The 23,529-nt window shown below is 53.0% G+C and overlaps 1 protein-coding gene across 6 annotated transcripts; it reads right to left on the reverse strand.

The window, feature by feature from the left end:
- Positions 202-18,861, reverse strand: WDR4 (WD repeat domain 4). Of its 6 annotated transcripts, none has more exons than XM_018051726.1 (11): positions 18,725-18,861; positions 17,109-17,174; positions 15,570-15,713; positions 11,713-11,869; positions 11,069-11,181; positions 8,882-8,942; positions 4,273-4,371; positions 3,520-3,584; positions 2,573-2,756; positions 1,764-1,833; positions 202-1,158 (listed from the first exon to the last, which is right to left on the reverse strand). In XM_018051726.1, the coding sequence occupies exons 1-11, from the start codon at positions 18,811-18,813 to the stop codon at positions 962-964; spliced, it is 1,245 nt and encodes a 414-aa protein (XP_017907215.1). In that variant the 5' UTR covers positions 18,814-18,861; the 3' UTR covers positions 202-961. The 6 variants fall into 6 exon arrangements, with proteins under 6 accessions (XP_017907215.1, XP_017907216.1, XP_017907220.1 ...); XM_018051727.1 differs by having other exon boundaries at positions 15,622-15,713; positions 18,725-18,826; XM_018051731.1 differs by lacking the exons at positions 17,109-17,174; positions 18,725-18,861 and having other exon boundaries at positions 11,713-13,657; positions 15,622-15,713.

A 23,529-nucleotide genomic window follows, 5' to 3' on the forward strand; every position in this document is an offset into this window, starting at 1 on the left:
AAGCAACCCTGAGAGGTTTACAAACAGTATTGTTTCCAGATCAGCATTTAAATTAAAACAAGGTACTAAGGAACAATCTGATGCCTTTCAGGTTTTGATACATGAAACCACCTGTGTCCAACACCTATGAAACACCCCCCACACCACAAAAACGTCTTTCTTCAAACCAAAAGGTAAACGCTTCAATCACAAAGAGCACACTCATCGTACACGGTTCTGCTCGATATATTTTGAAATCAGTTCCAGGTGTTGCTGCTCAATTTTCCAGAAGCTGTAGAAAAACTCATCTTTATTGATCAGGAATTAGCACACAGCTGGCTTTCCTGCTCTGCTGCACGTGCACAAAGTGCAGATCAAAATCAAACATACACGTCACCAGTCACCTCCCTGCGGAGTGAGTGAGTGTCCAGCCGGGGCTCCCCAGTTCTTACACGCCCGTGAACGGGCCTGTCTCCACCAACGCTGGCGACGAGCTCTCCTCGCTCCACGGAGCCTAAGCACTGGGAGCCAGTATTTACTCCTCTTGGGCTAACAGCCTATGGGGCACATGGCCGCCTGCTGGACAGCACGGCAGACCATCCAGAAGGGCAAGCAGAGAACAGCGTGGGTATCCACCGCGCTGCTGCAAAGACGTCAGCCTCCAGGCTCCCGATAGGAAGCCCGCTGCGCTGCGGGACGAGCAGGAAGGAAGAGCACCAGGCCCACAGGTGATCACCCTCCAAGGGGAAGGGAGGTGAAGAGTATACTTACTACTCTCGTGCAGCGTCTCCAGCGACGCTGACCTGTGGCACAGCTTTGAGGACAGAAAGTTCTAGAGCCCATGGTCCCGTCCAGCTGCCCGGCACGGCCCCAGGGGTCCGCTGAGCCGGGATGGACCTCGCCACCACCCAGCCCAAGTCAGGGAGCTGTGGGAGCGAGGGGAGAGGGCAGCACCGTGCCTCCCCAAGGGGCACCCCGAGCGCTAGGACGAGCAGCCCTGTGCCGACTCCCCTGCCCTCATCTTCTTCGTTGGCCCATTGGGCCCGGACGGCGGGGCCTGGCGCCGCTTCTTCTCCAGCTGCTGCTGCAGCCGCTCCTCCTTCTTCTTCAGGTAAGTGGTCATGTTGTCACAGGTGGCCTTGTAGAGGCTGCTGAAGCCACTGTCCATGCCAGCACAGCCTGCGCGGGAGGGATGAAACCGGGTGCCAGGGGCGACGCCAGGCGTGAGTGCAGACGGGGACTCAGGGCTCTGCCTCTAAGGGGGACCTGGTGGACCCTCCTGTAGCAAGGAATGAACTCGGCGACCACCCAGGTCTCATGGACCTTGGGGCGTCCTCGGGCACTGCCCTCAGAACGCCCACCTCCTGACAGCCACGCCTGGCTGCACCGAGGACTCGCTTCTCACAGGACACGGGGTCCCTGGGAGACCAGGTGCAGGGGCTGTGGCTGCATCTTGTTGGCAGCCGACCTGGGATGTCCTCTGGCCAAAGGAAAAGGGAGACACGCGGCCCCCGTTCAGCAGCCTGCAGGGACCTGAACCCTGCCAACCAAGTGGCCCGGATGTAGGCCCCACTGAGGTTAACCTGAGACCACAGCAGCGTGTCTCTAAGGGGACTGATCAGCCCTGCCTCACAGTGCTCACCTGCCCTGCAAGGGACACACCTCCCACACGCCTCTCGTCCTCATCCCAAGAAGAGGACCCCTGCTGGGTACTGTGCTCTTGGACCTGCTGTGGTCACAGCAGAACGTGACCCTGGAAAAGCAGGCCGAGGATGACTGCTCACCTTCCAACATGGCCCAGTTCACGCGAACATGAGCACAGACCCTCTTCAACTCGGCACTTTCAGGAACAGACTGAGGAGATGAACAGAAAACTTTTATCAGAGAGAGGACAGAAACCCCCAGGCTGCTGCACAGGCACGGGAAAGCCCTGCCCTCCACACCCCCAGGAGGCAGCAAGGCCGTCCAGCCAGCCCGTCCAGCACAGCAGTGACCGCAGCTTGTCACACAGAGCCGGGGACGCGCACTGCCGGCTCATCACCGGTGACTCTAAAGGTGCCTGGAACCGGGCAGGCACAGGCCAGGGGTACTAGCTCACCCCTACTGTTCAGATAAAAACACCTAAACGAGCTGCTGGGTGGCCCTGAGCATTCGACAAGGACAGGCAAGTGTGCAGAGAGCTCTGCAAGCGTCCCCTGCCCCTTACCATGGCGCCTGGTGAGCCACAGGCCAGGCGGGAGGTGACACACAGGCCCACCCAGGACACCTGCGAGGACAGGGCCCCTCAGCATCCAGTGGACCCAAGGTGCAAGACTGTGCTAAGGCTGCAAGAGTGAGAGGTACCCACCCAGGACCCCCCGGCTGTGGGCTCTTCTCCTAAAGAGACATGTGACCAGGACAGTCACAGGGAAAGGGTACCAACAGCCCCCAAAACACCAGTGTAGACACGGGACACTGGAGAACCCAGCAGGCACCCCAGCTCCCTGCCCCCACCCTGGGACATGGCCTCTGGAATGGACGTGATCAGGCTGAAAGGGGTTGCAGCCATCTCCCCTCTTCCAGCTTGGGGCATAGCAGGGTCCAGCCCTCTTACCTGCCACTGGCCACCCACGGGCCTGTAGAGCACAAGAGGATCCTCCCGGCAGTCTTGCAGGACCCACAGCCCGTTGCCCTCCTCGAAGGCGGCATCCCACACCCGGTGCTGGAAAGTCAGCAACTGCCTTGGAACCAGCTGTCGCTGGGCAGCATCCAGCTGGAAGATGTAGACCACGGGCAGCCTGCCAGGAGAGAGGGGACGGTGAGGACAGTGCCCGTGGCCCAAGGGGCGTTCGGCCCACCAATGTCTCAGCTGCCACCTCATGACTCCCCAAGCACCCAGCTACTCCTGCGTCCCTGCCCCCAGGAGCTGTGACCTCACCAAGGTTCCCGTCCCTAAGTCCTGGAACAGCTAATTACACAGCCAGGACGAAACCACGCGGAGGAGACAGACGCTCCACCCACTGAGCAATGCATGGACCCCGGGCGGTGAGCTCAGCCCCCCACCCCCAGCCCAGGCAGCATTTCGCCCTCTAATCCTGCATCTTCCTTCCTAACATGAGCTCAGATGCTGATCCCAGGGTGCTCATCAGGACAGGTGAAAATGTGGGAGGCCCCCCAACCCCCTTCCCAGCACATGGACGATGCTCAGGAGGACACAGCTGGGCGATCGTGCTCCCCACGGCCACCTTGTCTGCACTGCAGCCCCTGGGGTCTCCTGTGCTGAGCTGGGTCCGACTGGGGTGGATGCTACCACAGCTGACCGTTAGCCAGGGTTCCACCTGCACAACAGGCCAGGGCTGCCTTCACATTGGCGGGTACCAGCAGTGAGTGAGATGCTGGCATACAGGAAGGAACCTGCCCCTGCTACAGCAGCAGGGCTCAGACAGTCGAGGTCACTGCAGGGCGAGGCCGAACCAGAGACCCCTTTCTCGTCCCCCAGCCTCCTCCCACCCTCATGGGCCTGCAGGAACCAGGAGCAACCCCATGTCCACATGGGCTCACCCATCACACGAGAGCGCCACACAGTCCTCCTGGCTCCAGTAAGTGATCCTGGACACGGCAAACCTCTGGAAGGAAAAGCAGCAGCCTCAGTGACATCAGCTGGCCAGGACTGGACTCCAGCTGCCCTGCTCTAACTTCGGGCATCACTGCAGGACAGACAGTCCCCGTGTGTGGTCCACCACAGCAAGAGAAGACCCTGCAGGACTCTCCAGACCCCAGGGAGGGCACAATTCACAGGCAACTCTGACACAAGGGCCTCACGGAGCCTGTGCAGCATCTCCAAGGTCAAAGGAATTGGTCAAAAAGGAGGGCAGAGAGCACACACGGAAGAAAAGAGAGGACTATAACCACGGACAGTATGTATATGAGCATCCACAGGTCCTGGCAGAGGAAGCACCTGGGGTCAGAGCCAGGAGGAGTGGAAGGGACGTGGTAGGGCCACACACAGCTCTCAGAGCAGGGTGGGGGGCGGCCCTGGGCTCACGCAGGTGCAGCCAGGCCCAGCATCAGGAACCGCTCGCTCCAGTCCCCTCTGTGCCCTGCCTCTCCTCACCATCCGGGGGTTGAGGAGGGCACAGATGTGAAGAGGGCAGCAGAACACACAGGCCTCTGTTTGCCACGGCTCCAATGGGGGCACCGTGGCAGCAGAAACCCAAGGGGGAGTCTGCACTGGCAGCAAGAAACTTCTCCAACGTAAAAGGAATTTTTCCCACAGGATCCCAGCAGCTGGAGAGGCCCCAAGACAAACGTTACCTTGTCACTCCAGGGCTCCGTGGGATCCTGCAGGCTGGTCAGGGGACAACAGTGTAACTCGCGGCCACTTCGGTACTCCCAGAGCCTCAGGGTGCGGTCCTGCAGACACCAGGGACGGTTAGCGCCCCGTGGGGCATCCAGGCTTCACCAGGTCATGGGGATGATAACATGGAGGCAGCGGCCAGCACACCTCTCCCCGTTAAAGGCTTTTTGCTTACTGACAACTGTGCAAAGCATCACACAGACCAGTAAGAACACGGGGGGGCCCCACACAGCTAAATGGGCAAGGACACAAGACACCCTGTCGTGCTGGGGGTCGCAGACAAGGCCTGCTGTGCTCGGGCTGGGACTGAGGTGCACACACACGCATGCACACACGCGTGCACACACATGGTTCCATCAATGAGCATGCATCCGCACAGGGAGAAACACGTGAGGCTCACAAGCACCGAGAACTGTCCACGTTACTGCTCAGGAATGGGTGCAAAGAGGGCGTCCATTTGTTACCCATGAGACTGTCAACTGGTACAGCCTGATGTGAGCTCCAAAAATAACATAAATGCAAAAAAAAGGTTTACCAGGAACAAGACAAGCATGCCCATTTCTAGTCACCACAGTACTGGAAGCCCTAGCCAGAGCAATCAGACAAGAAAAAAAAAGGAATCCAACTGGAAAGGACGAACCCTAAAGACTCCAGCAAAAAACCACCAGAAATAATAAACGAATAAAGTTTCAGGGCACAAAATCAATGCTCAAAACTCTGTTGAGTTTCTATATAGAAACAACAAAGTAAAAGAAAAATTAAGAAAACAACCCCACACACAATTGTATCACGAATAAAACACCCAGGAATAAATTTAACCAGGGAGGTATAAGGCCTGTACTCAGAAAAGTGTAAGACATTGCTGAAAGAAAGCAAAGACAGGAATAAATGGAAAGATATTTGTGCTCATGGACTGGAAGAGTTAACATTGTCAAAATGTCCATCATTAACTAAAACAACTGAAGATTTAATCCAACCCCTATCAAAATGCCAATGACATTTCCCACAGACATTAAACAACAACAAATCCTAAAATGTGTGTGAAAATCACAAAAGACCTGATGAGCCAAAGTAATCTTGAGGAAGAATAATAAAGGGGAAGGGTGTCACACTCCCTGATTTTGAGCTACACTGTAAAACTACAATGATCAAAACAGTATGGTAACGGCAGAAAGGCAGGCACACATATCAATGGGACAGAACTGAAAGCCCAGAAAACAAACCCAGGCACATATGAACAAAGAAGCGAAGAACAAACAGAGAAAGGACAGTCTCTTCAGTAAACAGTGTGGAGAAAACAGGCGTGCACAAAAGGATAAAGCCACACCACAATCTCACACCGTGCAGAAAAACGAACATAAGATGGATTAAAGGCGAGTGTAAGACCCGCAGCCATAAGAAAACACAGGCAGTATGCTCGCTGACACTGGTCTCAGCAAGATCTTTCCAAATAAAATTCCTCAGGTAAAGGAGATAGAAGCAAAAATAAATGAAACGACGTCAAAAAAGCTTCTGCACAGCGAAAGAAACGACCAACAGAACCACCACCAAACAAACAAGAGGAGATTTTTGCAAATCATTCATCTGGTGAGTGGTTTATGTCCAAAGTCGACCAGGAACTCATACAACTCAACAACAACCTTTCAACCTTTAAAGATGGGAAGAGGACACAAACAGACATTTTTCTAAATAAAGACATACGAATGGCCAACATGCACAGGAAAAGACACCCAACATCCCCAGTCATAAGGGAAATGCCCATCAAAGCATGCCATGTCTGCCAGAAAGGCTGCTGTCGAAAAGACAACAAATGTCAAATGTTGGTGAAGATGTAGAGAGCAGGGACCCCCGTACACCGATGGCAGGAACGTAAACTGGGGCAGCCACTGTGGAAAACACTATGGAGGTCTCTCGAGAAATCAGAGCTACCAAATGACCCAGCAACTTCACTCCTGAGGAGAAAACAAACACTCCTTTGAAAAGATATATGCACCCTTATGTTCACTGCTGCGTTATTCACAACAGCCAAGGCACGGAAGCTCAGAGCCCGTCAACAGACCAAAGTGGCGCACACACGCACACACGCACGAACATCACCCAGCCATAGAAAAGGAATGAAATCTTGCCATTTGCAACAAAACCACGGAGAGACCTAGAGGGCATCGTGTCAAGTAAAATAAGTCTGGTGGAGAAAGACAAATGCCATATGATTTCACTCATTCAGTGGGATATAAAAAATAAACCAAACACACACACACACACACACGGATACAACCAACAGAGCAGTGGTGACCAGAGGGGACGGCACGGCGAGTGAAGGGGGTCGACTGGATTGTACTGCAACGCGTGGAAACTAAACTGCTGGTGTGAGCACGCTGTAGAGCGTGCAGAAGTCAAAGTACAACGTTGTGCGCATGAAACTTAGGTGTTATAAACTATTACCTCACTAAAGTAAAAAAGAGAGGGTAATGTTAAGAATTATCTGCTACAACACTCATCATCAGATGGCAGGACACCGAGTCAGCCCTCTACGGAGAAGGGCCAGATGGTGAGTGAGATGGAGCCAGGTGCACGGTGGCCACCAGCGAGGCCTGGTGCCCAACTCTGACACCCAGGCACCAGGTATCGAGGAAAAACACACCGGTGGGGGGGTTGGGGGACACACACAGGAAAATCCCTTAAAAACCCCACACGTCACACCACCTCAGGGAGTGCAAAGGTCTGCACGCAGGATGCAAGAATGGGGCTGTGAAGAAAGAATGTTCCAAGGACGAGAGCAGAAACTAACACTCCCACAGGAAGACAGAGTAGAACCGGGAGCAGGAACACACGAAAAGCAACGTAAAAGGAAAGAGAGGATGAGACGACAGGGCCAGCACCCGCCTGATACAGGTTCCAGGAAAAGGGGTGAGGACGCCTCCAGAGGCAAGAACCCAAAACCCTCAGATGTGCAGACCTGAGATTCCGAAGGAAAAGGGCCACGGACTGTGCAGCCATTTTCAGGGGCCCCTGTGAGACCCCCTCACCCCACTCCTTCGTTCTTCACACTATGGGGTGAGAAGGCCCCCAAACGCGTCCAGAGAGAAGGGTGATCAGACCCCACAAAGGGGACCCAGACTCAATGGCCTCGGACTTCAGAAAACAAGCAGCTGGGCGAAAACCAAGCAAACTGGACACTGGAGAGAGAGAACCCTGGAGCTCGACCACCTGACATGCAGGCAAACACTGGGCGGAGATCCATCCACCCGCCCGACCACTGAGAGCGCGCAGAGGGCACCTCCCGCCAGCCAGGCTCCTGCCCTCCCCACACCTTCAGAAACCTGCCCCACGACGTGCGCTTGTTTCCTGTGCGTCCGGGAAGCACCGGCCCAAAGGGCACAGCTGAGGCCCCCCGGGGCTGGCCCCGGCGGGGGAAGAGGAGGTCAGTGTTGGCTTCCATTCTAAGCCTGAGAGCACTGTCTGGCTTTTCACATAAACAGAGCAACTGCAGTTCACGGCATGCAGGGCACACACCACACACACCACTCCTGGGCCGTGGTGCCCAGTGGGGAGGTGCGGCGGGCCCCCGGGAGGGCCAGTGCCAGAACTCCGCGTTTCTCTGCAAAGCAGAAGCACGATGCTGGACGTGGTAAAGCTGAGCAGCCAGACCAAAGGCGGTCAGTACACTTCTCTGTGCCTGTGAGCACTTTCCTTTATTATAAGAGGTTTACAGCAAAACCCCCAGAAGCTGGCTACCACTGGGAACTCCAGCTCCTTTATTTTCCTCTTTACTCTCACAGGACCATGCATAGCTTTCAAGAACAGGACAAGAGAACAGAAAAGTAAAAACCGAGAGGAACCACGTGCGGAGAAGGAAACAGGAGGTGGTCGCCGCCCAGAAGGCCTGCCCGTCGGGGGTCCATGAGGCCCCCCAGTTCTCCCCAGGCCCCCGAGGTGCAGAAAACGCTAAAGGGGTGGAGAGGCAAAGAGGAAAGGCTGTGGCAGAGCTTCTGAAGAGAAAGGAAGACTCAGACCTGCACCCCAGCCAAGCGCTGCTTAGCAATCCCGAGAGGAAGGTGCCCTCTGTCACCCAACAGTTAAGCCTTCAGGCCCCAGCTCCCAGGACCGGGCAGCCGTCCTCACTGACCACACTTCCCCCACGGCCAAGTGCACGGCCTTCTCCACGCGCTCACACGCCACAGAAGGGTCAGGGAGAAGGGCCAAGTGCCCTGGCACTGGGGGAGAACCAGGTCCTTCTAGGACTCAGAAAGGACCATCAACCAAACCCTTTAACTGAGATCATGGAGCTGTAAGGCCCCCTCAGACCTGAATCCACGCACTGCTGTTCCAGCGCAGCGCACACACACGTGCACACGCGCACACAGCCTGAAGCAGGGAGCGAGCCAGTCAGCTCTGCAGGGAGCCACAAGCGCCATCTAGTGGACGGCCACTCAAGAAAAGCACACACCAACCTCACACCACAGCCGGGAGCCAAAGACAGGTTGCTCACAGCGGGCCCACCCCACCCGGGGCACCCACGCCCCCACCCAGCCACCGGGGGTACACGGCGGGGAGTGGAGCACTTACCCCGGAGGACGACAAGAGCAGCTCGGGGTGGTTGGGCACCACGAAGATGCGGCTCACGAACCTACAGGGGAGAAGCAGAGGGTGAGCTGGGCTGCTGTGACCGTCCAGCCTGTATCCTTGGACCCGGAGCCCAGGAGAAACCACGAGGAGCAACATGACTGTGTGCGGAGCATGCGTATCACTCCAGTCGCACTCGCTAGGAAGGCCCGGAGGGCCCGCCCTGCGCAGAAGCTGCCCCAGGGCACACACTTCGGTGGGGTCCGAGACGCCAGGGTGACGTGCCAGCAGGGTGGAGGGGGAGAGGTGCCGCTGACCACCAGCCAGTCACACCCACTGTGCCGCACGCGAGCAGCCCACTCCCCCCAAGACCAGCCCCCGGCCCGGGAGGGGCCGAGCTGCCTGCTGTGTTCCCATCTCTAGCGTGATCGAGCACTCGGGCGCCCAGGGACCCCCGGACAAGGAGGGACCCCCGTGGCTCCCTACATCCACCAGTCCCCCTCCCAGCCACCTGGAGCCTCACCCTGGCCTGGGCCAGTCCTCCTCCCCAGGACCGCCTTCCCCAAAGGCCCTCCAAATGGAACAAAAGTACATGCTGAACTTGGCCTGTGTTTATCGCAACAGCAGGACCATGACATCGGGTATGGGCCGCCTCAACATCTCAACAGGAAACGAGTGGAAACTGCGGTTTCCAGGGCCTTGACCAAGAGTGACAACTGGTCATTTACTCACTGAAACACCCACATACTGCGTGCCAGGCACCGTGCCAAGGGCTGCAGACAGCAAGGCGTGACCTGACGAAGACCCCACCCCCAGGAGGCATGGGGCTGGGTGGGCTGGGGAGAGACAGGCCCAGGCCAGAAGGAGCCCCTGGGGGTCAGCACCGGCTCGGAACGGCCCATCCAGCCCCAACATGAGCCACCAAGGGCAGCTTACCTTTGCCAGTAATCCCACTTTTAATAAACAGACTCAGGTTAAGATTAATTCTAACACTAGGTTTTTGCCTTAACTCAGCATTCCCAAAGTGTTATCATCTCCACCTACACCAATGTAACAAATTAATGACAAGCTGTTTTTACACTGTTCTTTCATGCTGCCTTTGGAATCCCATGTTCACACGAATGGCACACCTCACCTCACACTTGGGTGGCTCACGGCTCTGAACGTGACCGCAAAGGCTGAGAAGAAAGAACAGTGGGGGAGAGGGGGAGGGGGGGCGTTCACGTGGGGGTCCTGAGAGAGCAGAGGAATGAAGGAGGGGTCCAGCCACAGGAAGAACATGCCGAGAGGCGAGAAGACCAAGGATAAAGGCCCTGAGGCAGAGTGTGCCTGCTGGGGCAGGCGGGCCACAGCAGAGACTGGAGGCAGGGGAGGGGGGTGGGGGTGGCAGGTCGTAGGAGTGACTCCGCTCTGAGGATGGCTACAGGACAGAATACACTCACAAACCCAGCAAGCAGCAACTTTCTTCAAGGCCAACATTTACACTCCATTCAAGACAAAGGAGACAGGAGCAAACTCAGAACCGAAACACCCCATCAGTCCCTCCTCCACCTCGTTACAACGCTTGGGCCACTCTACTGCTGTTCCTGCCCGCAGACTGCCATCAGCCATGTGCCCGAGAAGGTCGACAGTCTGCAGAAATGCCTCCCACAGGTTGACATCAAAGCCCACTCCCTGAACAGGCGCTCGGGGGCCAGAAGACACCTGCCTGGGTGAGGGAAATGACTGACGCGTGTTCCTCGCCCCAACACCCACCCCAACTGACCATGGGCCACTGCCTGGGGCTGCCGGGCCATCAACCCTGAGGAAGGATGTGCCTTCCAGAAACAAGCCCCAAGCTGTGTGGAAACCACGGGTGACCCTAACTGACCAGAGTGGCTATCAGGGGAAGGGCCTCCTGCATGCAGCAAGGTCAGACAGCCTGCAGTGACGGCGAGCTGGGGACCGAGACCTGGATGCTACCCAGAAAAGCTCCAGCAAACAGGTTCTGAATGGGCAAGGAGGTTCTGAAAGTTCCAAAGGCCCTGGTACCAGGGGGTGAGCTGGACTAGGGTCTCGTCAGGTGGCAGGCCAGGTGCTAAGGCCAGTCGCCTCCTCCCGGGGTGGGTGCCTCCTGCTTCCCACCAGCCTCCCCAGCCAAGAACCAGAGCCTCCCTCTGCAGGGTGCAGGGGGCGGGGTGGGGGACTCACTCGGTGTGTCCCAGGCAGAAGGACTCAATGCTGTGTGGAGCTGCGGCCCAGCTCACCCGGATCTTCTCGTCCCGGTCAGCGGTGAGGACAAAGCGGTCGTCGGGACTCACAGCCTGTGCACGAGGTGAGAAAGGGCAGACCCAGTGGTCAGCACGCCGGCTCCTGCCCTACTTCCCCAGGCCTCAGCTCAGGTGTCCCCCAAGGGCCTCTGCTGTATCTGGATGCCCGGCCTCGCCCACTCCTGCCTTCCCACCCGGTCACTTTTCTCTCCTTCGTGTGTCCCCATGTCTAGCCAGTCACCAGGTCTGCTCTCCGCCCTCCCCTTACAGGGCCCCACGCCAGCCCAGCCGCCACCCCGTTGCAGCCCAGCCCTCACGGGCCTCCCCGTGCCTGGGGGGCGGGGGGCAGCTCCTGGCTGGGGGACTGGAGGACATCTGCTCTCCCCACACCCCTGCTCCTCGACTAGACCACCCAGCCGCCCCCTAACTCGACTGCCCTCCTTCACCCCGCTTCACCTTCCGAAACCTCGCCCCCGCAGCCCCTACGCCCAGCTCTGCAGGGCCGCCCCTGCCACGGCAGAGCCCACACCCACCCGCTCCTCACCCTCATCCCAACTGTAGCCAGTGAACCCACTGTGCACGCACCACATCCAGCAGCATCGACAGGTGTCCGAGTTCAAGCCTGCCGCCCCCGTGCGGCTCCAGCACCGAGAAGGAGTACACATCGCCAGACTTGTCCGCCACCAGGATCTTCTCCTCAGAGGCCGTGAAGGTCAGGGCCGTGCACCTCCTCACCACAGTCCTACAAGGCCAGAGACGCCCGCGGTCGGCCTACAAGGGCCGGCACGAGGGCCAGCGGTGACCTGCAAGCCACCTGACCAGCGGCTCCTGCCACGTGGCAGTTACCAAAAACGGTGCCCAAACCATACAGCAACTGTGAGGACAGAAACAGAGCCAGGGCCTCAGACAAATCTACTTTTATGATGCTGTTTCTTCTCAAAATGTACTAATGGTAAGATCTGGGTGGTGAGTATCCAAGTGTCCAACCCTCTCACTTGGCCTCGTGTTTAAAGACTGTCCTGATAGAATGCTCCCTGGCCTCTTTGTACATGTGGGAGGTGACAAGGCCAGTTTCCTAAATGCTAAGCGTGCCCTGGGCCGCAATCCAAACCACAGAGGATGCCCCTGCCCTCTGGCTTCCCACCCACCCACTGCTGGCGTTGCCGCCTGGACCAGGATCCTTCAAGTACTGCTTGTGCACAGCACCTGAGGACAGGAGGGTCCAACCCCAAGAACTGGAGGGGGAATCGCCACCAGCAACCCTCCACTGGGGGCGCATCACAGATCTAAACCCCCGATCCGTGAAGGATGAGGTGTGTCATGCCCACGAGCTGGTTCAGCAACACGAGGAGCAAAGCCAGAGCTGTGCGGACACAGGCCGACCGCCCACTGCTCGTCCTGGGCCGGGGGTCATGGCATTTCTTCCTGCTGTCATTTTCTATTGTTTCTACTGAGAGGTATCTTACCTTAGACAGGAGCCATGCCACCGCTTCACACAGAAACACCTGCCATCTATCTACACGTGAGGCTTCATCACAGAAGAGCCGGGCCCGGCTCTGTCATCACCGAGGGCTGCCAAGGACCCACTCTCCCCATAAAGTGCTGACATTCGGGCTTCCCTGGTGGTCCACTGGTTAAGAATCTGCCTTGCAACCCAAGGGACATGGGTTCTATCCCCGATCCAGGAAGATCCCACATGTCTCAGAACAACTGAGCCTGAGCACCACCAATTGGCTGAAGCCCACATGCCTCTGGAGCTCATGCTCTGCGGCAATAAACGCCCCTGCAGTGAGAAGCTCACACACTGAAAGGAGAGTAGCCCCCGCTCACCAAAACTAGAGAAAGCCCGCATGCAGCAATGAAGACCCAGCACAGCCAAGTAAATTTTTTTTTTAATAAAAGAAAAACAGCTGGCATCTATCCTGGCTCACAGCAGCTAGGACACCAAGTGTCAGCTTGAGACAGAAATTGAAGCTTAAAAGAACTACATTCCCCCCACAGGGACCATCAGACCCCTGCCTGCCTCTTGGGAGAAGGAGGAGGGGACTGAGAATTGAGCAGGAGGCCCCACCTGGCCCGGGGTGCTGCCAGGGGCTCGGCAGTCGCTGGACCACCTCTGCTCCTCGGTGCCAGCGCAGCCCCTCGAGGAGGCATAATGGAATCAACTCGGGGAAAACAATGACAGAAAAAAGTAATTAGACTCCAGGCAGGATTAATCAGAATCCGCAAAGCTGATAAGCAGCTTCAAGAAGCCCGGGCACAGCCCCAGCAGGGGTTGGAGGGAGACGCATGACACACCACCCTAGGGGGCACCGGCCCAGGACAGCCTCCAGCAATAACGGGCTTGGATCCCAAGAAGCTCGTCGGCCCAGGGAGGAAGTGACCCCTCCAAAGCGGGTCCACTCCCCACGGCAGCCCCACATCCGCACAGCCACGGGACGCCATACCTCCTCCGGGTCCTTCGCCAGTCAGGGGCTTCCAGCTTTTCAGGCTAAACACATCCTGACACCAATTCCAGGATGCAGCTGAGCTGCACGGAGGGGGTTTGGAAGTTAAGGTTCAAGGGCATCAGCTCGCAGGTTGGGGACAGGTCATCAGACAGGACTGTGGGCGGGCTGGCCATGCCACCCCGACAGGAGGAATCTTGGGGGCACCATTTTCAGTCTCTGGGGGGGCTGCAGTCTCAGCGCTTCTCTTGCCTCCAGAGTCACCGGGTTCACAGCACAGGACCCTCTTCTCAGGCCCCCCCAGACAACCTGGGCCCCTCTTCCTTGCCAGGGCCAGAGAAAAGGCCCACTGGAGCCAGCTCTGAGCTGCAAAGGCCCTGGCTGGTCAAACGTGGATGAACTGGATGTCAGATGTACCAAGGGTGGGTGCTGTTCTGAGGGGCCCATCAGATCCCAAAGGGGCTTATGCCCCAAAGGTAAAGCGCCCCCTCCAGGATGATGTCTGCTGGACATGGAGGGGTGGGGGACTGTCCTCGCCATGGTGTTAAAACTAACCCTGCTCCCCTTCTCCAAAAGCTTCTTCACCAGTAACAAAGGGAAGGCGCTGAGCTCCAGGGAAATGCATGGAAAGAACTGAAGTTCACCCTGGCCCTGCCCCTGACCCCACCCCTTACCCAGCAATCAATAGGACAGAGGCCCTGGAGTTTGTAATCTGGTTCCTTAACATCATAAAGTTACATCACCTGTCTTCTCAACCACCTACTGCAAGCACCTCCTACATAAACTTACTCTGCTGATATCAACTTCAAAGCCAGAAGCAAACAAACAAGAAAAGCACCAGGTACCAACACCACTAAGGCCTACAGCCCATGTTACTCAGGTCTCCCATGGAGAGCACCCGAGACATGGGACTTCCCCTCAGCCCACACCCTCGGGGAGAGCCCTGGGCGTGCTCACGGGGACCAAGAACCCCCACCCTGCCCTGCACTCAAGGAGTCTCACCTAAACTCCCTCATTAACAAGCCCAGTGCCAAACGCACCTCTCCTCCCTCCCTCCTCAGACTCTTGTAGAACAGCCAGGGCACCCATGAGCCTGGACGCTCACCCTCTCGAGGGGTAGGAGCTCCGGTATCAGGACCCAGGACTGTGGCAGGTCGCGTGGACGTTCCTGGGCCCACATCTAGAGTGAGTCGCTATCGCGGACGCACACAGAAGGGACAGTTCCCTCATGTGTTAGCCTTCTAGCAAGTCCAGAACTGCTGCCTATAGAGCAAGCACAAGCTCGCCTCCAACTTGCACTCGAGAAGCAGGCCCTGTGCATGGCCCCACACCTCCCCAAGTGGTCAGTGTTCCACAGAGGGACCCAAGGGTCAAGAGCCCAAAGAGTGGGCACAGCCCCTGTGGTGAAGACTCATCCTCATCCATAGAGAGGCTGGGCCTGTAGCCTCACGGATTCAGAGGAGGTGATATCTAGGGGGCCTCCAAGTTCCAGGGGCAGAAACAGATGGTGAGGAAATTGTTGCCAGGGAAAGGTAGGTGACATCCTCTCCCATTAACACTGAGCCCCAGCCTTTCAGAGACTCAAGGAAGTGCACCGTCTTAAAAAACTCACCAGGTTAAAACTGTGGCCCAGGTGCCTTACCTTACACAAAGCACCCAACACTCTCAAGGGCTGGAGAAACAACACTGTTTGGAAGTAGGATGGCCAAGTGGCCAGGAGCACAAACTCTATAGTTAGACCAGGACAGGGCCCAGCTGAGCTGAGTGACTGTTGGCCAGGGAGGGTGGGTGAGAGCAATGCCCCCACCCCACTCACCGGCCTGCTATGAGACTTAAATCACCTGATACCAGCCCAGCACTCCAAACAGCGCCTGCCACAGGGCTGGTACGGCGTGTTAACTACTGACACTATGGCTGCTATCACGACTGTTACTGGCATGCAAGTGTAAGTTGTGTGTTCAACATCATTAACAGTTCAACGTTAGCATTTCATACCTGACACTCAGACATTGCCATGGGTTTGTACGGAAAAGAATCAGACGCTTACTGTCATCAGTTAAAACAAAATAGCTGCCAGACTTGGAGAAGGTGGACGCCAGAACGGTGTCACTCCCCTGATCCACGGGCTGTCCGTCCTCCCTGAGAAAGAGAGGAGACAGGTCAGGCCTTACCTGAGCAACTGAAGCTGTGCCATTCAGGCTGGTCCTGTGTGATTATAACGTGATCAGATGTAGGAAGTGCAAAGAGGTTCGTGTAGTCTGGATACAAGACATACGGGGGACATGGAGAAGATCAAGACGACTCTAATTTTAAGGAGTAGAGCTCCAGTGTTCTTGCCTGGAGAATCCCAGGGACGGGGGAGCCTGGGGGGCTACCGTCTGTGGGGTCGCACAGAGTCGGACACGACTGGAACGACTTAGCAGTAGCAGAGCTAATACACCAAAGTCTCCCAGCATACACACGAGAATCCCAAGGGCTGAGCTGGAAAGACCCTCAGAGATCCTATGGACCATTCCCTCAAGGACATGAATTAATCCACAACTAGAGGCAGAGATCAAATCATATTTTTTTTAAAAAGTGGGTCCCAAGTCCAATTTTTCTAAAGAAAACCACCATACAGAATGACCAAACAAACCTATGGTTACCAGAGGGGAAAAGGGGTGAGAAAGAGACATACTGGGAGATTGGGACTGACATATATACACTACTAGAAGAGATCAGCCCTGGGTGTTCATTGGAAGGACTGATGCTGAAGCTGAAACTCCAATACTTTGGCCACCTCATGCGAAGAGCTAACTCACTGGAAAAGACCCTGATGCTAGGAGGGACTGGGGGCAGGAGGAGAAGAGGATGACAGAGGATGAGATGGCTGGATGGCATCACCGACTCGATGGACATGACTCTGGGTAAACTCCAGGAGTTGGTGATGGACAGGGAGGCCTGGTGTGCTGCAGTCCATGGAGTCGCAAAGAGTCAGACATGACTGAGCGACTGAACTGAACTGATATATAAAACAGATAACTAATAAGGACCTATTATATAGCATAGAGAACGCTACTCAATACTCTGTGATGACCTATATGAGAAAAGAATCTAAAAACGAGTGGAGAATTTATATATATATATATATATACACACATATATATATGTGCATAACTGATTCACTTTGTTGTACACTCGAAACACAACGTTATAAATCAACTGTGCTCCAATTAAAAAAAATTTTTAAAGACTATACTTTTCTTTTCTCAATTAGCTAATTTCATACACCTGCTTTCAATGCATTTGAAACTGCCTATTATTTCAAAGTACCAATACAATAGTTAATTACTGACAAACTAATTTAAAGTATTTTTTAAAATTCTCATATTCTTAATGCCTAGTTTGAAGGTCTCTGGAGGTGGTCTCTGGTTTATCCACACAGCTGGGTAACAGAAATGAAAAATTCAGCAAATGAAACAACAATTTACTTCTTAGACTAAACAGTCCCATTATTCGAACTATCAGCCCGATGAGGCTTCCCCACCATCTCACCCTTTATGCTCTTGTGACTTCTTTTCTGCAGCACTGCAATCATACATGAAGAGGCTGTCATCATCACTAAAGAAAAATAACAGCAATATTTTAAATGAAGCACTTTGTTCATTACAATGCTCACTTAAAAAAAAAAAAAACCTGAATCAAAAAAATATTTGCATCCTCAGTAAGGATTTTCTCCACAAGAATTTGTCTCCATTAGATGTTTCAGGGAACAGCTAAGGAGCTTTAATTTGCTGAGTTTATTTGTATCTACTACACATAACTGTCATGGTCTGTCCATAAAAATCAGTTAAGTGAAATAAATGAGGACAAAAACCCAACAGGAATATACTATTCTTTAACAAATAGGAAATCAGCGCATGATGGCTATGTTACTCAGTTTTCAGTGAGCCTTATGCACCCAAGTTTAAAACTTGGGGTACTTGTTTAGAAAAATGTCTTATCTGTCCTCAGAAAAGCTCCAGTGCCTGCCAAGAGCTTACCAGTATAGAAGCCACCTACTTTCCCTGCCAGGCCCTAAGCCCCCCTGCTCCAATGCCTGGCACAAAGACATCCCAAACAAATTTACAGCCTTTAAAGTGACTGCAGCCAGACTCTTTTCTCATATGGAGCACTGCAGTGTAGGATGAGCAGCAGTCGTCCAAGTCAGAAACTTTGCCAGCCAGCCACTAGTTTCCCTCAAAAGGTGTGAACTGAATCAACCAGATGGAGTCTAATTTTCCCTCTCACTGTGTCATGTGCTAGATTTCATAAGGCTCTGAAATAAAGTAACCTGAGACAAACAACAGGTTTGTGAATAAATTTGTGAAATCCAGACTTAACATCTTTTTAAATCTCTGAAACCAAACTCTGAACAAAGAACACAGCGCACATTTACATTTAACACACTGTCTGTCTCAAGTTTGGGAGAATCAAAACTACCCTGGGAAAGGAAATACGGGGCCGAAACTGGCGACTCCTAATATTCAAGAGGTTCCTCGATCGAGACTAGCCGACCAACAAACATAAAAATTCCGGGACGATAAGGAGCGTGAAATTAGAGAAAGCAAAAGGACGACCTTATAAAGGGCCACTAGGGAGAAAGCGGCTGTGGTTCTGGGGATACTCTCCAGCAAGGAGATGTCAGGTAAGACCCTCGCCCCGAAAGGCAAGCAAAGCGGAGTCAAGGGATGTGGGCGGGGATGAGGAAGCAGGCAGCGACGCAAAGAGGGAAGCGAGTGCAGGAGCACGATAAACGTGGTCCCCGGGAGTAAACTCCTCTCCCCAAGAGAGGCCAAGAGCTGTCTTCCTCCCCCGCCCCAGAGAACTGCGTCCCCCGGACCCCGCAGAGCCCGGAAGTGTCTGGCGCTGAACCGGCAAAGAATGCCGCAGGCCAGCCACTGAGGGCGCGGGGCCGTGGGCAGGTGTTGGGAGAAGGGCAGGGAGAGTGGACATTCCGCGGCGCAGGCACGCAGCCGGGCTCAAGTGGCACCGGAGAGCTCACAGGCAGCAGCGGGGCTCCCTAGGGTCACCCCAAGGCAGGTGCAACCCTGGCGGGTCGGGAGAACAGTAATCTCAAGGCCCTGGCGCACGTCCGCAACCTGGTCTTCTGTTCCAGAACGACCCCTCACCTGCTCGAAGTGGAGGTAGCCAGCAACCGGCTGCCGCCCCGAACCACCAGCGCATGCCCGCACAGAGCCAACCCCGCAGAACTCGCCATGTGCCCGCCCAACGCGCCTCCACCCACGTGCGCCGTCCAGCGCCTCTTCCGGCCGGCGCTAGAGAGTGACGTCAGGCGTAGACGCCGCGAGGTGATGTCGTCCGGAATCGCCCCCGCGCGCGAGGCGGCGGTGGGCATGCGCAGAAGGTGTTGTCTCCCTTCATTCGGCAATTGGGCGTTCGCGCCTCTTGGGGTCAGTTGCTGATTAATTTTGTCCGAAGGGAATCCGCTTGCTTGTTTAGTGTTCGTTTCTTCCTCCAGGCTGCAGAGAGTCAGTTCTGGATCTTTCTCGCGCTGTGGCTAGGCGACCTGGCCGGTCTGGTACCTACTTGGTCCTTCAAGAACTGAGAGGGTCTGAGTTTGCATCTAGGTCCCCAACGTGGTGTCTGAGGAGGGCGCAGAGCTGAAGCCGCCGGATGGGAGCTGAGCCAGACACCCCCGAAGAGCAAAACTGCTGAACTGCTATTTTTCAACACAAGATAGGGATCTTTTCCAATGTTTTTAATGCTCACGGAGTGGCACCACCAGCACCAGTTTGCTGGATGCTTTCTTGGGACTCTCCACCCCCATCTTCCACATGGGTCATCTGATCGTGGAATCCCCCTGGACGCCCCTCCTCCCTGTGTCCATCGCCTCCGCCGCGACACAGACCAGAGCAACCCCTCTGCTCTCTGTTCTCACGTCCGCGCTTGCCCCCACCCCCATCCCCGCAGATCCACATTGCTTACTAAAGCTAAAGAGAGACGTTTCAGAGCACAGTTTCAATCACCTCATCCTCCTGCTTAAAATCAACAAGTGGCTTCTCATTGTTCTCGGTACAGAGAACAAATCCTGATCTTGCACTAGGAGACTGCATGTTGTCTGGCTCCTACCTACCTTGCAGGCTCATTCCCTACCAGGTCGGCTTCATTCTCAGTGCTCTAGACAGGACTGTCGTTCAGGTTCGCTGGCACAGGGATAATAGCAACCACAGGACCTTAGCACACGCTAGTCTTTTCGCCTGAAACATTCTCTCCACACCCCATCTCTATGCTCCTAGTCAATCCCAGTTTCACTCCAGTGGAAGTGAAGTGAAGTGGCTCAGTCGTGTCCGACTCTTTGCGACCCTGTGAACTGTAGCCTGCAAGGCTCCTCTGGAGCCTTGAATACAGGCAAGAATACTGGAGTGGGTTACTATTTCCTTCTCCAGGGGATCTTCCCGACCCAGGGATCAAACCCGGGTCTCCCGCACTGAAGGCAGATGCTTTAACTTCTGAGCCATCAGGGAAACACACTTAATCAAGGAAGCTTTTCATTGTTTCTATGCACTACACCTGTGATAATCTGCTTAATATCTTGTCTCTAGACTACAAATGCCACGAAGGCAGGGACTGAGGCTGACTCAATTGGCAGGTTGCCAGTGCACCAGCTTGAACCACAAAATCTGGCATGAAGTCAGTGCTCGATCAATATTTGCTAAGTAAATAAATGGAACAACTAATTGTCTTCCGTGTGCTAAGTTGCCAAGTTGTGTCTCTTTCTGATGCCATGGACTGAAGCCAGAGAGGTTCCTCTGTCCATGAGACTTCCCAGGCAAGAATACTGGAGCGGGTTGCCATTTCCTTGTCCAGAGATCTTTCCGACCCAGGGATTGAACCCACATCTCCTTCGTTACAGGCAGATTCTTTACCACTGAGCCACCAGGGAAGCCCAGTTGTCTTAAAGGATCAGCTATTTCTGCATTAAGTGAATGAATTATGATAGGCACAAGGCATAGAAACCTATGACTGATTCAAATTCAAATCTGGATTGATTCAAGTTTGAATTGACACCCAGACTTAAAGGTGGCTGTTGACAAAGCAAAACACTTGAGGAAAGCCAGTCTTCCTGAAAGGCAGTAAGGTAAAAGGAGCTTGTACCCTTTTGGACCATGTGTTTCTCTGGTTATATGTACAAGAGTAGGATTGCAGGATGATATGGCAGCTCTGTTTCTAGTTTTTTAAGGAACCTCTGTATTGTTCTCACACCCCAGTGTTCACTGCAGCGATGTTTACAATAGCCAAGACATGGAAGCAGCTTAAATGTCCATCAAGAGAAGAATGATAGACAAGATGTGGTACATACACACAGTGGAATATTGTTAAGCCATTAAAAAGAACAAAATAATGTCATTTGAAGCAACATGGATGGATCCAGAGAGGAGTGAAGTAAGTCAGAGAAAGATAATATCTTATGATATCACTTATATGTGGAATCTTTAAAAAATAATACAAATGAATTTATACAAAACAAAACCAAACTTCTAGACTTAGAGAATGAACTTATGGTTACCAGCCGGGGAGGGTGGGGAGAGGGAAAGTTAGGGAGTTTGGGGTTGATGTGTACGCACTGCTACATTTAAAATGGATAACCAACAAGAATCTATTGTATACCACTGGGAACTCTGCTCAATATTATATAACAACCTAAATGGGAAAGGAATTTGACAAAGAATACATACAGGTATATGTATAACAGAATCACTTTGCTGTACACCTGAAACTAAAACAACATTGTTAAGCAACTATACTTCAATATAAAATTAAAAGTTTTACAAAATAAAATATTTTATAAAAGGGGAGGGGGCTTTCGTGGAGGCAGAAGATGGCAGAGAGTCTGTGTATCACAGAACAGAGAACACAAGGGCTGGAGGAAGGGAAGAAATGGAGAGGCAGGAACAAACCAGAGAGCAATAAAGAGACCATTGCAAGGCCGTTTCAGTGAGGAGTTGACACTGGGCAGTAACCACAGGGAGCAAGAGACTTCACAGTGTTTCTGAAAATGAATCTGCTATAAACATCCTTTATATTCAGCTAACCTGGGCTTCACAGTGAAAGTCCATGGCCTGGGGTATTTTTCAGGCATGCAGGTGAATTTACAGTTTCTCTTCTGGGTGGGATAACAATACCAAGACCAGAGACAGCCAGCCAGTCATCACCAGGCTCACAAGCAAATTAAACTTTTCTTACAAACTTGGCTTACATCTTCCTAAATGTTCTATGACACATATTAAATACAATTAAATGTCATTTGCATACTTAACCTGATAGTGAAGCTTCATTATCTTCAAGTTATAGGTTACAACCATTAGAAATAATTACAGTTTTATGGAGCTACAGTATAATTGGAGACCAAACTTTAAGAGGAGTCCTGCATTATATCAGAAGACTCAGAGAATGTATAAATGAAAACTTAAAGATCTGTGCTTGACCATCAGATGTGAACAAAACTTAATCATTATGATCTTTTTGAGATGATAAATCACTTACATCACACTTTGAATTTGAATAGTATCAATACTTGTGCCAATAAGACTTATTTTTCTCATAATTTTCTAAGTCAAATTTTATAAACTATACCCTACTTTTTCATTTTTAGTTCAGTTCAGTTGCTCAGTCATGTACAACACTTTGCGACCCCATGGACTGCAGCATGCCAGGCTTCCCTGTCCATCCACTCCCAGGGCTTGCTTAAACTCATGTCCATTGAGGCGGTGATGCCATCCAACCATCTCATCCTCTGTTGTCCCCTTCTCCTCCTGCCTTCAGTCTTTCCCAGCATCAAGGTCTTTTCTAATGAGTCAGTTATTTGCATCACCTGGCCAAAGGATTGAAGCTTCAGCTTCAGCATCAGTCCTTCCAATGAATATAAAGGACAGATTTCCTTTAGGATTGATTGGTTTGGTCTTCTTGATGTTCAAGGGACAAGCAAGAGTCCTCTTCAACACCACAGTTCAAAAGCATCAATTCTTCAGTGCTCAGCATTTTTTATGGTCCAATTCCCACATCCACACATGACTACTGGAAAAACCATAGCTTTGACTATATGGACCTTTGTCAGCAAAGTAATGTCTGCTTTCTAATATGCTGTCTAGGTTTGTCATAGCTTTTCTTCCAAGGAGCAAGTGTCTATTAATTTCATGGCTGCAGTGATTTTGGAGCCCAAGAAAATAAAGTCTCACTGTTTCCCCACCTATTTGCCATGAAGTGATGGGACCCGATGACATGATCTTAGTTTCTTGAATGTAGTTTTAAGCCAGTTTTTTCACTCTCCTCTTTCACTTTCATCAAGAGGCTCTTCAGTTCCTCGTTCCTCTTCGCTTTCTGCTGTAAGGGTGGTGTCATCTGTGTATCTGAGGTTATTGATATTTCTCCTGGCAATCTTGATTCCAGCTTGTGCTTCATCCACTCTGGCATTTTTCATGATGTCCTCTATATATAAGTTAAATAAGCAAGGTGACAATATACAGCCTTGACGTACTCCTTTCCCAATTTGGAAACAGTCTGTTGTTCCAGTTCTGCTTCTAACTGTTGCTTCTTGACCTACATACAGGTTTCTCAGGAGGCAGCTAAGGTGGTCAGGTATTCCCATCTCTTGAAGCATTTTCCACAGTTTGTTGTGATCCACACAGTCAAAAGCTTTGGCATAGTCAGTGAAGCAGAGGTAGATATTTTTCTGGAATTCTCTGGCTTTTTCGATGATCCAGCAGATGTTGGCAATTTGATCTCTCATTCCTCTGCCTTTTCTAAATCCAGAACATCTGAAAGTTGAAGCCTCTTGGAGAATTTTGAGCATGACTTTACTAATGTGTGAGATGAATGCAATTGTGCAGTAGTTTGAATATTCTTCAGCATTGCCTTTCTTTGGGATTGGAATGAAAACTGACCTTCCCCAGTCCTGTGGCCACTGCTGAGTTTT

This window comes from Capra hircus, chromosome 1, assembly GCF_001704415.2.
Source record: "Capra hircus breed San Clemente chromosome 1, ASM170441v1, whole genome shotgun sequence".
NCBI classification, from domain to species: domain Eukaryota; kingdom Metazoa; phylum Chordata; class Mammalia; order Artiodactyla; family Bovidae; genus Capra; species Capra hircus.

What these genes read in the sequence shown, in the direction of transcription:
- WDR4 (XM_018051726.1), bottom strand. Translation starts at nt 18,813, where the DNA reads ATGGCGAGTTCTGCGGGGTTGGCTCTGTGCGGGCATGCGCTGGTGGTT. An exon ending in TGCTCTTGTCGTCCTCCGGG is followed by an intron (nt 4,372 to 8,881) that starts GTAAGTGCTCCA and finishes TGGTGTCTGCAG; the next exon opens with GACCGCACCCTGAGGCTCTG. An exon ending in GTGGCGCTCTCGTGTGATGG is followed by an intron (nt 2,757 to 3,519) that starts GTGAGCCCATGT and finishes CTCTCCTGGCAG; the next exon opens with GCTGCCCGTGGTCTACATCT.